The 15,899-nt window shown below is 37.6% G+C and overlaps 1 protein-coding gene across 1 annotated transcript; it reads left to right on the top strand.

The window, feature by feature from the left end:
• Positions 1-3,031: 3,031 nt before the first annotated feature.
• On the top strand, positions 3,032-15,688 carry col8a1a (collagen, type VIII, alpha 1a). The gene is made up of 3 exons (XM_083536976.1): positions 3,032-3,165; positions 11,553-11,775; positions 12,682-15,688. The coding sequence occupies exons 2-3, from the start codon at positions 11,556-11,558 to the stop codon at positions 14,607-14,609; spliced, it is 2,148 nt and encodes a 715-aa protein (XP_083393102.1). The 5' UTR covers positions 3,032-3,165; positions 11,553-11,555; the 3' UTR covers positions 14,610-15,688.
• The last annotated feature ends 211 nt before the right edge of the window (positions 15,689-15,899 follow it).

Below are 15,899 nucleotides of genomic sequence, written 5' to 3'. Positions count from 1 at the left end.
TAGCACATTTCATGAAAGTGAACTAATGCAATGAGGGTCGACTGGCTCCTTTACACATGACCAGTAAAAAATCCCAACATGGACACTTAAACCTTCCATTCTGGAGTCCATGGTGGGATTTATTACTGGTCATGTGTAAAGGAGCCGGTCGACCCTCATCAGCAGAACCAGGTAGCAAAACCATAGGGGGCTTAGACCAGACCACACACACACACACACACACACACACACACACACACACACACACAGACACACACTCATACACATACACGAAGCGTACTTGAAACTTGTGATTACTTACTTTATTAATATAAAGGTTTCGGGGGCATTCAGAAAAAGTTATAATAATAAATCCAGTGTATGTGCACATATGTCTGTAAATAGTTCATGGGTTAAAGATTTGATGTATAAGATGATGCAAAGTCTATAGTCTAATAGGGGTCACTTACCATCCTAGGACAGGTTCCCATGGTGATGGACGGTTGGCATATTGTGTGCTGAGTGTGTTCCCAGGCCGCTGTATAGAGGAAGAGAGCTACAGCTGTGGGAAAATGGGCCAGTGGAGAACTTTACAACCACTATTGAGCATGCAGTCCCTGAACCCCCCACACCCCCCGGCAACCAAACTAACCCCGGTCAGTTTGACATAACCAACCATAAACTGTTCAAATGTTTACGTATGGACATCAGTCACCCACTTTAGCAGTACACATGAGTGCACAGCATTATACAATGGATTAATCTGATGTACAGCTGCTAAGCAAGGCTGTAAAATGTATCCTAGAATGTCCACTCTTAGAAAATGTGATTGTCTGTCTGCGAGAACTTTTAAAAGTTCTATGAAAATCCTTACAAGAGTATTTCCCAATCAGGGATACATACAATGGAATTATTTAGACGCTATGAAACAATAATATTCAAGTTACCTGTAAAGAATCCTGGTTTTGTATGAAAATAATTAATTAGAGAGCAGTGCGGTGTGTCCCGATATGAAGTAGAGATACTAATACAACCTTAAAACTTATAACAGCAGTGTTTTTTTATTCTTATTTGGCAAAAAATATCCAAATATACTTACAATCAATATCCTAATATGACCCAAAACATTAAGGCATTTAAAGTTGCACTTTAAGCTGTAGAACCACAAGAAATGCTTCTGATCTCATGTAGAATTCGACAGCAGCGTTTAGATAGATAGATAGATAGATAGATAGATAGATAGATAGATAGATAGATAGATAGATAGATAGATAGATAGATAGATAGATAGATAGATAGATAGATAGATAGCTTTTACTACTCTTTTACTCCTAATAAAAAAGCACATTGACTATATTTTTCCAGAACTATTTTCCCAAAGTTGTTTTTTCCTCCTCAAAAAACCCAACAGATAATGGACATTTGGAAAATGAAGACTTTTGGCTCCTTACTCATTCATTCCTTAACTTTCTCTCCTTCTGCCCAACCCTCTGTCTCTCCACTTTATGGTCAAACAAAGAAACAGATGCCAAGGCAAGTGTGTTTGGTAGGTAAACGCACTCGTGGCTAATTGAGTTTGGTGCGTGCGTGTGTGTGTGTGTGTGTGTGTGTGTGTGTGTGTGTGTGTGTGTGCATTATTGGGGGAAGGTCCTGTCTCCTGCTGGACAGCATCCCTGCTCTGGAAAAGCATTTTGGCTGCCTTTTTATTTATTCATGAGATCCAATTATAGAAATTTTGTTTGTACCAGTGTATAATGAATCTTGCACTGAAGTTCAATAACTTTCTTTGTGCTCATAACTGGTTTTGGAGGAGAGTTCTGTCTACTGGGATGGGCATTAATATCTAGGGTGAGTGTGTGTCTTGGATACAAATGATTGGTTGAGCGAATAAAAAAAAAAAAGAGAGAATTGGGCAGCTGATCATCCTACCTGGAAAGCCAGAAAGGCGCATTCTTTTGGAATGGCCCTCCACCCTGTCTCCGTCTGTCACTGTCTCTGCCTGTTCATTCATCCAACACTGGCATGTTTCGAAGCAAAATCTTCCACCTACTCAGCACTTCACAAGAAACACTAATCTTCTCTCTTAAACTGTGCAGTAAATGAAAGCTAATATCACAAATTTGTTCCTGTTCTGTAATACATGGAAATCTCCGCTCATCGTACTCATTGCCTTGGTTACACAATGTCATGGTCTGACTTAGCAGCAGGGGGTACTAGCTTTAACTGTTGACCTCTCTGAAGCGTTTCAGGTTGCACACATTTTATCGGCACCACCACTTAGGCTCTTTTCTCCCGACAATAAAATGCTGATAACCCATTGATCATTTTGAATGGAGGTCAAAGGAAGAGCTGTTTGCAATTGAACTGGCAGGGCTGTTAAAGCTGCTTTGGTTTCTATATGTCTTTATTAAACCTACAACCAGCTTTTACATTGCATTACATTACATTACAGCAAAATGTTTTTGATTTGATTTGGCAAAATCTTATTCAACTGTGGTTTAATAATGGTTCTTCGGACCTTATCAGGATGCTGATATCTACCACAAAACTAGCAAATATCCTATTAGAAAATAAGTAATTCCACTAAATCAAGCCTGAATCTTGACCTGAATCAAGAATGTATGGATTGTTCTTATAAACCATTAAAACCATGAGGTCCTAACTGTTTAATTCAAGCAATTAGTCCAAGTCCCATTAGTTAATGAGACAATATTCCAATTTTTATTCCCTGGGAGGATGATTTTAAATGTGAGGTACACTCCAACTCACACACTTGTGTTCCTTAAGGCTGGAAAAAAAAGGCCAATCCAAGATCCATCAAGCTCAATGTCTGAGTGTCATGACATCATTGTGAAAAGTAATGAGGGTGATGATGCCCACACAGGGATTTTGGAAAGACAAACAAACCCCAGTGTTTAGAATTTAGACTGAATAAGACAAGACTGTGACATCGACATCGCCATGCTGACAATCTCTCTCCACCTCCACCCCCTACTCTTTGGCTCTCTTTCTCCTCCCCTTCTTCCTGACTGGAGATATAAGGTGAGTGTGTGTGTAGGGTGCTGCTTGTTTAAGTCCAGTCATCCATCCATTCAGCTGGTGAGGGGTGTGTGTGGGAATTTGTGTGCGGGATTGCCCAGAACCCCCGAGATTATCACCTCTACGCCTGAAAACAGCAGGGTCAGGGTAAGATATATTCTGTTTCTCGCTTTCTCTTCTCAGACACTTGTACACTGGATGACTGTATAAAGTAGCAGGTCCTTATTTCATCACTAGATGTATGTTTTGTCATTAAAAGGCCGAAACTGAAGCTTTATTGGTAAAGTATTTGGATATGATTCACAGCAAACTGAACTTTTTTTAAAACCTTAATGTCTGCATTGGTGTTCAAACGATTCTTATTAAATGCTCAATTTAATGTTGATTTAATGTTTCAAATTCATGTGTCGTAATAATAAACCCCAGTTTCCAGTTAGTAAGAAAATACTGCATTTACCGAGATAGACAGATTAATGATGTATTGTTTTTCATTAGGGACAAATTTACACATAAAGAACATCTTGTTCATTCTTTATCCCCACATTATCTGTGCAAAGCTGCTTTAAAACAATGTTCATTGTTAAAAGCGCTATACAAATAACAATTAATTGAATTGAATGTTTGACACTGGCATGATAGCCCACAGTACACAGTACCAATAGTAAGACAAACCAGTCAATCTAAAATGTGCATAATAATGCATTGGCTATTTTCATATAATTTTATGCATCTATCAAGCAGTATAAAATGGAAATTCAACTTCCATTTGGAGCATACAAATACATTTTATTCTAATCAGAGTGGGCATTGCAGTGTTCTGGTGCACCTCTATTGAAAGATAAAGTTAAATGTTTAACACCAATCACAAGTTTTATAATATAACCAAGATGAGAGTAAATTAGATTGAAAAAGAAATACCATATTTATTCTCTAAGACTTGAACCACACTGGTTTTGCTACGGCTGAAATTCTCATAGTAGGATTACTCATTTAATATAATTTAATGTCTATACTAAGAAAGAATATTCTTTCTATATAAGACCCCTATCTTTCTGTGTATACAATTGTTTGCAGATCATCAATCTTTAAAGATTTACATCTAATATGCAAATTACAGTTTATACACATAAGTCATAGAACAGATGTTGAATTTTCAGGCAATATCACAACACCCGAGTCTTATATAGCACACATAAAAACATTCTTGGATTGGCTAATGTGCAGTGTAATACATTCATTCATTCATTCATTCATTTTCTCCCACTTATCCGTAATCCGGGTCGCGGGGGCAGCAGTCTAAGCAGGCCCCCGCCTTCGACTGCTGCCCAATCCTCACAGCACCGTCCCTTACGGTCCCTCCTGCAGGTGGTGAGCCCATGGGAAGCAGTGTAATACACTTAAAACTAAATAGAAGTAAGCACAAACAATACAGCATACTTAACCATGGACATTTTCCCAAAGCAACATTTTAGAGATAGGGACAAAATAAGGTTTCGAATGTATAAGTTTAGTGCCTATAAGTTCGGTCCTTATTAGTTTGTCCCTAATGAAAAAGAAAGTGGCGACAGTGGCCTGAGATGGCATGAGGAGGAAACCTCGAGAGGAACCAGATTTAAAAGGGAACTCATCCCCATCAATATCCATTCATTATAGTTTCAGCAACAATATACAAGCACTATTCCGAAACATTTTGCAGGGTTTGCTTTGTGTCCTACAGCAGACGCACCCATATAAACACACACACACACACACACACACACACACACACACACACACACACACACACACAGGTTCCTTCAGGGATTCTCACTCTTATTATCAGTGTGCTGTGAAAATGCTGTAAGCTGAGTAAGCGGACGAGGGGACAGAATGAATGCTCTGTTGCAGCTAGTGGACACTTAACAGGCCTGACTGTTACTCTGAACTGTAGTACTATATGTCTTTTTCTTCATTGAATTATGCTTACAGAAAAAAAGCAAGTCATTTTGAAATCACTTTTATAGCTTACAGCTTCAATTTTATAATTTCTAAATTATCTTGATTGATGTGTTGTTTTTTTTTTTGTAGATCATCATTGATCAATCCTTGATTCATACCCACCAACAATGTAATGATGCCTCTTTGACTATTCTGTTCTCATTGACTTTTTTTTTGGAACACTGCCCCCAGTGTGCTTAGCTCATTGGATAGAATATTTTAATCATCTACTCTACGGGTTAAGGAGCAAGCAACACAGATGCATAATAGGATGAAAGATCAGTGAAACTGATGTATGGCAAAAAACAAAAACCATTGAAGAAAAAAAAAAAAAAAAACATCCAATGTGATGGCATGTTCCACAGAGTTATTAGCAAACACAAACAGAATTAAATAAACTTTCAGTCTCCCACATCTGTTAATAGTATAAATCCCAGACTATTAAGAATGCAGTGGCTCAATATTTGTTCCAAGCATTGATTGAGTCCATCTTTGAACTATTTTCATTTCTCTCTCTCACACACTCTCTCTCCTGTTTTCCCCTTCTTCATTCTCTTCACATTTTTGTCCAGTAGTCACATGATGCCACGCCTTTCACTCATGATTTAGATGTCTCTTTGTTAGTCTACTGATCTATGTAGACAAGAAGAGTAAGTGAGAGTAGAAATGGAATGTAAAGGCAATGGGAATCATGACTAAAACCAGGAGGAGAATAGAGAAATGATAATAGCTCTGTAAATATTGGGTTTTTAAGAGCCATCTGTATCCTAGTAAGCCTATTGTGTGGGTGTGTGTTTTTGCTTAACCTGCCCTATTTGTGCCATGAGGTGTTAATTTTACAAGCTTTGTTTATTGGCTGATGGGTGCGGGAGATTCCAACAGAGGGGGAGGAGGGGGGGGGCAGGGGGGTGAACAAAAGGTAGATGAGAGCTCCCTGACTCCTGGGGGCAGAGGCCATGTATGGCCTTTAGTATGAGGGTCATACTGACACATGATCTATTATCCAAGCAGTGACTGAATATATGGCTGGGAATGACACACTGGCATATGTACAAGGGTCAGATAACTTGTACCTTAAGTGTTGCTTTTTACTTTGAGAAATTAAAACCGAACTGTTCTATTGCAGTGTGAGAAATAACAAATAAAACAGAACAGGGTATGACGTTTTTAGGAAAAGGAATGATCAATAGTGTCATGCAAGGGCCTTTACTATCCTGATGTATAATTATATTAAAGTGGTTCACTAATGATTGTAATTATTTATTTATTAAGAATTAACATACTCATACTTATTTTTGTCCATTGACAGAATGTGTAATGTTGCGAAACATTTGTGGAACAAGTGAATTCCTGTTATCACTTAGCTATAACAGCAATTAACAGGCTACTCCCCTACTTTTTAGTTATTAAGACATTTTATTACCCTGAAGAATTTTCATGGTAAAAAAAAAAAAAATACAGCTCTACCTATTACTATTACACTGACACTGGAGACTTCTTCTAATAATGCTAGAAAACACCCCAGAAAGCCATGATTGCACAAATTCTCAAATATAATAATAATAATAATAATAATAATAATAATAATAATAATAATAATAATAATAATAATAATAGCACTTTTTTTTAAATAGTAAATATTAAACTATTCTCAATAAAATACTTGAGTTTTTTTTTTTTGTGTGGAAAAATACAAAGGTTAATGCTTCCTTAAAACACTCATGTGACAATTGAACTGAATCATTTGTTTCAGAGCTCAGGCTGGCCTTGTTACAGTGATGTGTATAGTACAGTGCCAGTTTTCTCTTGAAATATCTAATGTGTGTGCTGTCACTGTAATTAAATTATAGTAGAACTGATCTGGTTGAAGTATTTTGTTATTGGCTGGTCAGTTTGTAGACCCTGTGTTTACATTTACATTTGCAGCATTTAGCAGAAGCCCTTGTCCAGAGGGACGTGCAAAAGTGCTTTGAGTCTCTAGCAATGAATAAATCTATACTGGTATGCTAGATTACAGACTTAAGATCATTCAGACTATTACTCTTGATTTTTACTAAGCAATGTTTACCGTTGTGAGGGTTTGGTTGAGCAGCTCTCATGCTTTCAGCTTTGCATGACAAATGTGTAATTGGAATGGGCATGTGGCTATATATATTTAGAGAGAGAGAGAGAGAGAGAGAGAGAGAGAGAGAGAGAGAGAGAGAGAGAGAGAGAGAGGCGAGAGAGTCTTATCTGTCTTTGTTGTGGTTAAAGGTATAGATCAAATTTGCCATGTTGCTAGAACAGATTTTTAACATTCACAATACACAGAAACATGCTCTGCGAAAAAAAAGAATAAAACAGAGCATCAAATTAAATCTGTGTGTATAATTATGAAAAAAATAACACCTTGTGTTTGAGCAAAAGAAAATGGGCTAGAGAAAGTAATTAATTTGCATTTTTCATTCTGCATTTTGTGATAATTTTTTTTTTTTTTTATTTAATTACCATTTTAGAATAAAACAGATGGTATTCATGGATGTTGTATTATCTTGGTCAGCGGTTTATAATTAAATCCCATAACACATACATTAATTAATAGCAAATGCCAGGAGAACCAACTCAGACATGAGTTGACAGACATGACAAAGCGAAGCAGGATGTGTTCTGTTTACTGTAGAACTTGCTTTCTGGTTATAATCTATGCATACCTGGGTTTATCTAATCATGAATTTCATGTAGCTCGTGTTCATGAAATTTACTGCAGCTTCAAAGAATAAAGAAATTTCCTCAAACAAATATCCCCCCTTTCCACATTCTTAAACCTTTACGTGCTCTGTAAGTGACTATAAGTCTTTTGTGTCGCAATAAGCAAGAAATAACCAAATATACTTGCTTTGCTTTTGTACTTAATACACTTTCAAGTATCTGCACTTGATTTTCCATCACCTAAGATCCTTTCACACACTACATATACATTCCAAACATATTAATTACTTTATTAACCACCTATTTTTACAACCTTGATGGGAGCAAAATGTCCACTTGTTCAATTTTAAGTATGTATTCACATTTTACATTCCATAGGGAATGCAAGCAAATGCAAAGGAAGTGTGTTACACCAAAAAAAAAAAAACTATTGAAATCTAAAGAATCCTCTTAAAAAACAGACATGTAAAGCATATACAACCTAAAACCTATTGTTTACCTATTAACTTACTTGTATCAGCACATTTCTGTAGCTAATATTTGAGAGAATTGATATACATTTTGATATTTCACTTTCTTTGATAAAAGGTGCACTAATAATCACAGTTTGGTAGATGTCTGGTAAAGGCTTGCACTATAAAGTGGCAGCAAGTGTTCATTAAAATTCAGCAGATATTTATCGAGTTCTCACACAGTCCTGCTGTCTCAGGGAAAAGTGCACACATACATACATGTTCAGGGATGGAATATTTTACATTTGCTACCTAGTGCCTTCATGCTATATATATATATATATATATATATATATATATATATATATATATATATATATATATATATATATATATATATATATATATATGCAGTTATCATATATAAGAGCAAACCTGTTTCATTTAAAATACCATGACATACCAAACTAATATAGTTGCTAAAATAAATCCGAAATCTCTCTAAATCCTTCATATTGACTCATAGCTCAATAATTGTGGCTCAATTTCCCATCTGTTTCAGACAACAGTACATATTTAAGCACGTTTGTAAAAAAAAAAATACCGATTCAGTCGTACGTACAATCTGCACTCAAACACAACCTAGTGACTGTACCGAAACATCTACTATCCTTAGATAAACTCGAACCAAAAGTTAAACCCTAAATAAAATCCAACTTTAAACCCCTTTACACTTCCTACCCAATCAAAGCTCTCAAAGTTGCAGAGCATCTACAGGCTCACAGTCTTTTATTACCAGAAGATATTATTAACAAGTGTGCACATATTTCATGTAGGTATTATTTTTTAATTTTTCTTACATTCTTACAGTGCCCCCTGGTGGTTCCAAACTTTTAAGCTCTGTTAGGCTACAAATGGTCTTGCCTACGTCTATAGAGTATAAGCTAAAAATAAAACTGGATGACACTGGGACAAATTCTTCTGTCTGTTAATTTGCATATATTACAGTTCATTTTTTAAACAATCTCACATGTGGTAGGAATACATCGGTGAAACCATAGATTGAATACAGAAACTACAATCTTGGAATAGATTCAGCCCTGAACTTCGGCCCTGAATGTACCATGAGCACATACATTTCCAACTGTACAAATTGCAAATATATATATATATATATATATATATATATATATATATATATATATATATATATATATATATATATATATATATATATATATATATATATATATATAGGACATTACCCTTGAAGAACCAACCAAAGACTGAGAGTCCCATGGCATGTCTATGGGAAAATCACCAACTGCGTGAGAAAGGTCAAAGTTCCATGCTGCTACTCCGAAATTGTAATTCCCTGATACTTTCTCCGACCTCTGACAGGCTCAGAGAAACCTAATTTCAAAACTATACTTCATGGCAAGAAACTCTTTAAAAAAGTATGTATTTCCACAACCTTTATAAATGAAATCCAAGTAGTTTAATACATAGAAAAAAATAAACAATAACAGAACATCGAGGAGGGTTAAGAGTAGAGAAATTGATCTGTAGCTGCTCTATTCTCGACAGGTGAATTGGTTTGTTTTTAGTAATGACAGACATCATTTGTTAGTGATTTTCTTAATGCCTTTTCCATTAAACTACAAATGTACGCATCTGCAGCTCATAAGCCAGCAGGAAATGCATAAGCACGTGAAAACCATTCTGCCATACCGATTCAGTCGTACGTACAATCTGCTCCAAGTGTCCCACAAAGTTTGAAGGCTATTTTGCAATGCTTGTGATTTGTAACATTAACAGCTATAAAATGATGTTGAGACATTTGTGCATATGATTAGTTATAGCCGACCCACTTACCTTTCATTGTAATGCTTTTGTCAAAGGTCTCAGTGCAGTAAAACTGATTTACACACACACACACACACACACACACACACACACACACACACACACACACACACCTAAAAGTGCAATTCTGCGAGTGCTGCATATTTCACAGACTTGTTCTATTTCTCACAGAGGCTAGGATGAGAGAAAAAAAGGAAATAACACACAACTGGGACAAGCTTTATTACCATACACAAATACTCCAAAATGCCCTGCAAATAATTTCTGTACACAGTTGACTTTGACACGAAAGTTTTGCCTGAAGAAAAAGGCATCATTCTATTTCCATTAGCTTAAGCACCAAAGGTCTTAAAGAATAGGAAATACATGGGAACCCAGTGTTGTCCTTCTGTGCAGATTTAGTTTTATTTGCTACATTAAATTTGTAAATGTGGGTGGGTAAAACATCTGAAATGTGATGGCTCTACTATTAGGGCTGGGAATCCAAGACAGCAAAGATGACCATGTTCTCCTCATATCCAAGCAACATTGGCTAATCATGTGTATCTTTGTACTGTTTAGTGGAACAGTTTGTGGTTTCCTCAGAGTGTGTTCAGCTGCCCTTGTTACAAAGCATTAACAGCATTGTGAATACATGGGGGCCAGCTTAACATGTCTCACAGGAGGCAGGTGCTAGCCTTCACTAACCCTGATTAGCTAGTGGAATGACAGAATTGGGAAAAAAATAGATTAGAAAATCCTTATTTAATGTTCCCTAATCAGCTACCATCGCTTGTGCCTTGTAAGGATCAAGAATTTAAATCACCCAGGATGATCATTTATTTGTCCTGCAACACATTATGATTGTTAGAGAAGAAGGCTGGAGGATGTATTGCTAGCACACCAAATATATCAAGATATTCACAATATTGTTCATAATACTGAGGCAGGGGGAAATATTATACTTTTTATTACAATTATTATTTTTTATTAATATTACAATTAGGTGTCTAAGTATTCACATCTGTTAACCCCTAAATTATTTTGCTACAATCTATTTGCTATTACGAGTCACATACTTAGCGGTGTCAACCAGTATGCAATTAAAGTGCTATAAAGGAAAGCAGAAGAAACCTGTTTTTGGAAGGCCAACAAGTTTGTTATGGAAAAGTTGAAATATATCAGTCATAAAACTAAATATCCCAAATATACTAAAAAAATGTTTTGGGTTTATGTTATTAAAATATCGAGAAATAAAATACACAGAGTATTAATCACTTATTAAACCAAAACAAACACAAAAAAGGTATTGTAAATGCATTAACTGAATATGTCTCCATCAAAGATATATTAGTTTTGTACATACAGCACTGGTACTACAAATTTAACAAAAATGTATATATTTTTAGTAAATAATAGTGACGTGTTTTGAGGCTAAACAAATGGCTATTAATGGTATGTGATTATGCTTATGATTGATTGACTGATTGATTGATTGATTTATTAATTGATAAATTTATTATTTGATTAATTGAATAATTGATCAATTGATTGTTTGATTGATTTTCACAGGCCATGGCTGTGGTTCCTTTCCTGGTGATTATAGTACAAGTGGTATTATTACCATCTGTATGTGGAGGAGCATATTACAAACCACATCATCAACAGCATCAGCCTGTACCTCATATACCTCACAAAGGTATAGGAAAGGAAATGCCTCATATGCAGTATCCACCTTACAGAAAAGAAATGCCACAGATACCCATGCATATGAACAAAGGCAAGGACAAAAAAGGTAATCATTTGTATCATCCCTGTAACAATATATATCAATGATTTATATATATATATATATATATATATATATATATATATATATATATATATATATATATATATATATATATATATATATATATATATATCTCCCTTACGGTCCCTCCTGCAGGTGGTGAGCCCACGGGAAGATATATATATATATAAAGCTCAAATACCACTGACTGACTCACTCACTCATCATAAAATCTCAAAAACCACTGAACGGATTGCAATGAAATTTGGAACATACCTTCCTCTTGGGTCTTAGGTGCTCACTAAGAAAGGATTTTGAAAAATTCGGCCTGGATCGCGGCTAACTCACGAAAAACGCGATTTCTCACGCATTGTAAATTCTTCGAAATAACATTACGGATCCTAATGAAACTAAGTACATTGTTTCTTATTAGATGGTAGATGCACGATAAAAATTAATTTCAAAGTAGTTTGCCCTGTATCGGTACTACAAAGGGGTAGTACGTTATTTGTTGACGTTATGTTCTGATATCTGATCATCCAGTCCTGCTCAGTGCTTACTGCTTATTGCCATATTGCTTAGCGTTCTGCACCTGGAACTTTTGGTTTGTTTCCACATGGACGGTTTTAATTTCCAGATGTGTGCATCATGGTGAATTATGGTGCTTGATTGGAGACTTGGCACATCAGCAAAACAAATGTTTACCAATTTAAAAAAAGATTTTGTTGGAGTTTACAAAGGACGTCGTAAATTGATGTGTGTTCTGTTGACAACACAACATAAAAATAAATAAATAAATAATATATATATATTTTTTGTTAGTTTTTTTTTTATTGTTATATCATATTATTATATCATATGCCATTCCTTGAGTTTTGTGCAAATATTGTCATGTTTTTCTGCATACAGGTGAGACCATTCCTAGAGGTGAGCAGGGTATTCCAGGTGAAATTGGACCACAAGGTCCTCAAGGACCACAAGGACCACCAGGGCCTCCTGGGCCTAAGGGAAATGGTATTCCAGGCCCTCCAGGAATTCAAGGCCCTCCTGGCCCTCCAGGGTTACCTGGCCTTGGTAAACCAGGAATGCCAGGCATGCTAGGGAAGCCAGGTGAAATGGGACCAAAAGGAGAAAAAGGTGACCAGGGACCTGGTGGGGCAGAGGGGCTACCAGGCAGGATAGGACCACCAGGTCCACCTGGACCCCAGGGCTTACTAGGTATTGGGAAGCCAGGTGGCCAAGGACCACCAGGACTGACAGGACCCAAAGGAGAACCAGGGCACAAAGGTCTTCCTGGTCTTCCAGGGTTGCCTGGCCCTAAAGGAGATAAAGGAATTGGATATCCAGGCCCACAAGGCCCAAAAGGCCCACCTGGGCCTACAGGACTTCCTGGACATAAAGGATTGCCAGGGGTGGGCAAGTCTGGAGCACCTGGTTTGCAAGGACAACCAGGTAAACAAGGACAACCTGGACCACCTGGACCACTTGGCCCATTAGGTCCACCTGGCTTAGAGGGCAAACAAGGACCACAAGGATTGCCTGGCATTGGGAAACCAGGTGAGGAAGGAGTGCCAGGACAGCCAGGTGTCCCAGGCCATAAAGGACTACCAGGGCCACCAGGTTTGCCAGGAAAGCCTGGATTACCTGGCATTGGAAAACCAGGATTCCCTGGCTCAAAGGGTGACAAAGGAATAGGGGGACCACCTGGGCCTCCAGGACTAAAAGGTGAAAAAGGAAATGGAGGTCAACCTGGTTTGGTAGGACCCACAGGACCCATTGGTCCTCCTGGCCCTCCAGGATCAGTAGGAAAGCCTGGTGGGATTGGTGCACAAGGACCTAAGGGAGATTTAGGTGAAGGCGGAGCAAAGGGAGAACAAGGGCCTATAGGAGATCCAGGGCCTACAGGAATGCCAGGCCAACCAGGTAAACCTGGTGAGGAAGGGGAACCTGGGCCACGGGGACCAGCTGGACCTATTGGTCCCGAAGGAGAGGAAGGAGAGAAGGGTCTACCTGGGCCCACTGGCCTTCCTGGCCTGCCTGGTCTTAAAGGAGAAGGGGGTGCACTTGGTCCTGCTGGGCCTCAGGGACCTAAGGGGATTCCAGGACTTGCAGGACCAGGTGGACCGATTGGACCACCTGGCCCTGCAGGGCCTAAGGGAGAAGCTGGGCTTCCTGGCAAGGCTGGTTCTCCAGGTGAGGGACTCCGTGGTGCTATAGGCCCTATTGGCCCTCCTGGGCCTCCTGGCCCAGGCGGTGCTCCAGGCACGGCAGGTCACCCAGGTCCTCCTGGTCCTCCAGGACCGCCTGGACCACCAGCCGTAAACCCTGACCTCATGGGTGTTTTGCCTGAGATGGGGCCATCCCTGGATGGAGTAAAGGCTGGTGGGTATATGAAAGGAAAGAACAAAGGTAAAGCTGACATAATGGGTTCTACTGGTCTGGAGATGCCTGCTTTCACTGCTCAACTTACTACACCCTATCCTCCAGTTGGCACACCAGTGATATTTGACAAGCTATTGTATAATGGCCGGCAAAATTACAACCCAAAAACTGGTGTGTTCACCTGCGACCTTCCCGGTATCTACTACTTCTCATATCATGTGCATTGCAAGGGATCAAACGTATGGGTCGGGCTGTACCGAAATGGAGAAGCTGTGACATATACATATGATGAATACAAGAAGGGAGTTTTGGACCAGGCTTCTGGCAGTGCTGTGGTTCCCTTACAGCCGGGAGATACTGTTCACATCCAGTTACCATCTGACCAGGCATCTGGACTCTATGCAGGGCAATATGTCCACTCTTCTTTCTCTGGTTTCTTACTCTACCCCATGTAAATCAGTAAAGAAGAAGGAAGAGTGAGAGAGAAGTAATCAAAATAAATAACAGGAAAGGACCTCTTAAAACTGTTCCTGTGATATTTTGCCAATAATAATGCATATGTCTAGTATTGTGTATATGCAGACACTATACTACCTGAACAAAGACTCTAGTAACAAGTTTTATTTCGTTAAAATTTTATAATTGGAGCTTTCTAGAAGGAGTCAAGATAATGTGGTGCTAATATATGTGTATTTGTGTACTGAGTTTTAGAATGTTTTGGGACACATGGAGAATTTCCTATTTTTTGACAATGTGCTCTATGTAGGATGACCAAAGTGGCAGCTGCCCAAAGATTACAAGACAAACCTATTTTAAAAAAAATCTTAATTAAAATTAATGAATTGTTCTGTCATATTTAAATATTTACTGAAATGTACTGTATGTTAAACATTTTCAAAACAAGTACCAATTTTGTAATGATGTCTTCTCCTATATTTTTTATAAATATAAAATTTTTGCACAGACATAATCTTTTCACACCAGTTCCTATTGAACAACAGGATTAACTTTACTGTACGTGAATTGGAATAATAATCTGACATCTGATAATCTTAAAGGTACCTTATCAATCTGCTCACATGTTTTGAAAACCACTGAATAAATATGATTAATAATGAAAGATACATTTGGGGATTTAAACCCTTATTTAGATATCATACATTAAACATGTCCATACATTTCAGCGCACATCACATTAATACAGCACATTACAACACCTTCCATCTATCTTAATTTTCTTCTTCTTTGCATCATTCTAATTTTCTTACCATGAATTAGAAAATTAGATTTTTAGATAAATTAGGTTGCCTTAGGAAAATCTTTTGTCATCTGTGCTTGCTAATGACTGATTGATTAAAAATTTTAAAGGGCTTGGAAGAAAAAAAATTTTATTGTTTACTTTGTCACTTTATATAAATGGTAAAAAAAGATGAATAATCTATCAAGAAGCCTGAGCTGTTTTTCTTTTTTTTTTAAGAATTTTGTCTTTTTTTTTTTTTTTTTTTATAAATAAAGGATTTATATCCATTACAAAGTGTGTTTTAATTGAACTGCTGCACTTGTACATATGCACAAGTATCTTCTTCTTCTTCTTCTTCTTCTTCTTCTTCTTTCGGCTTCTCCCATTACGGGTCGCCACAGTGGCTCATCCGTTTCCATACCCCCCCTGTCCTCTACATCTGCCTCTTTCAAACCAACTAGCTGCATGTCTTCCCTCACCACACCTATAAACCTCTTCCTTGGTC

This window comes from Silurus aristotelis (assembly GCF_946808225.1).
Source record: "Silurus aristotelis genome assembly, chromosome: 3".
NCBI lineage: Eukaryota > Metazoa > Chordata > Actinopteri > Siluriformes > Siluridae > Silurus > Silurus aristotelis.
The sequence above is the reverse complement of the archived record's forward strand: the minus strand, read 5'-3'. Positions and strand labels throughout refer to the sequence as shown.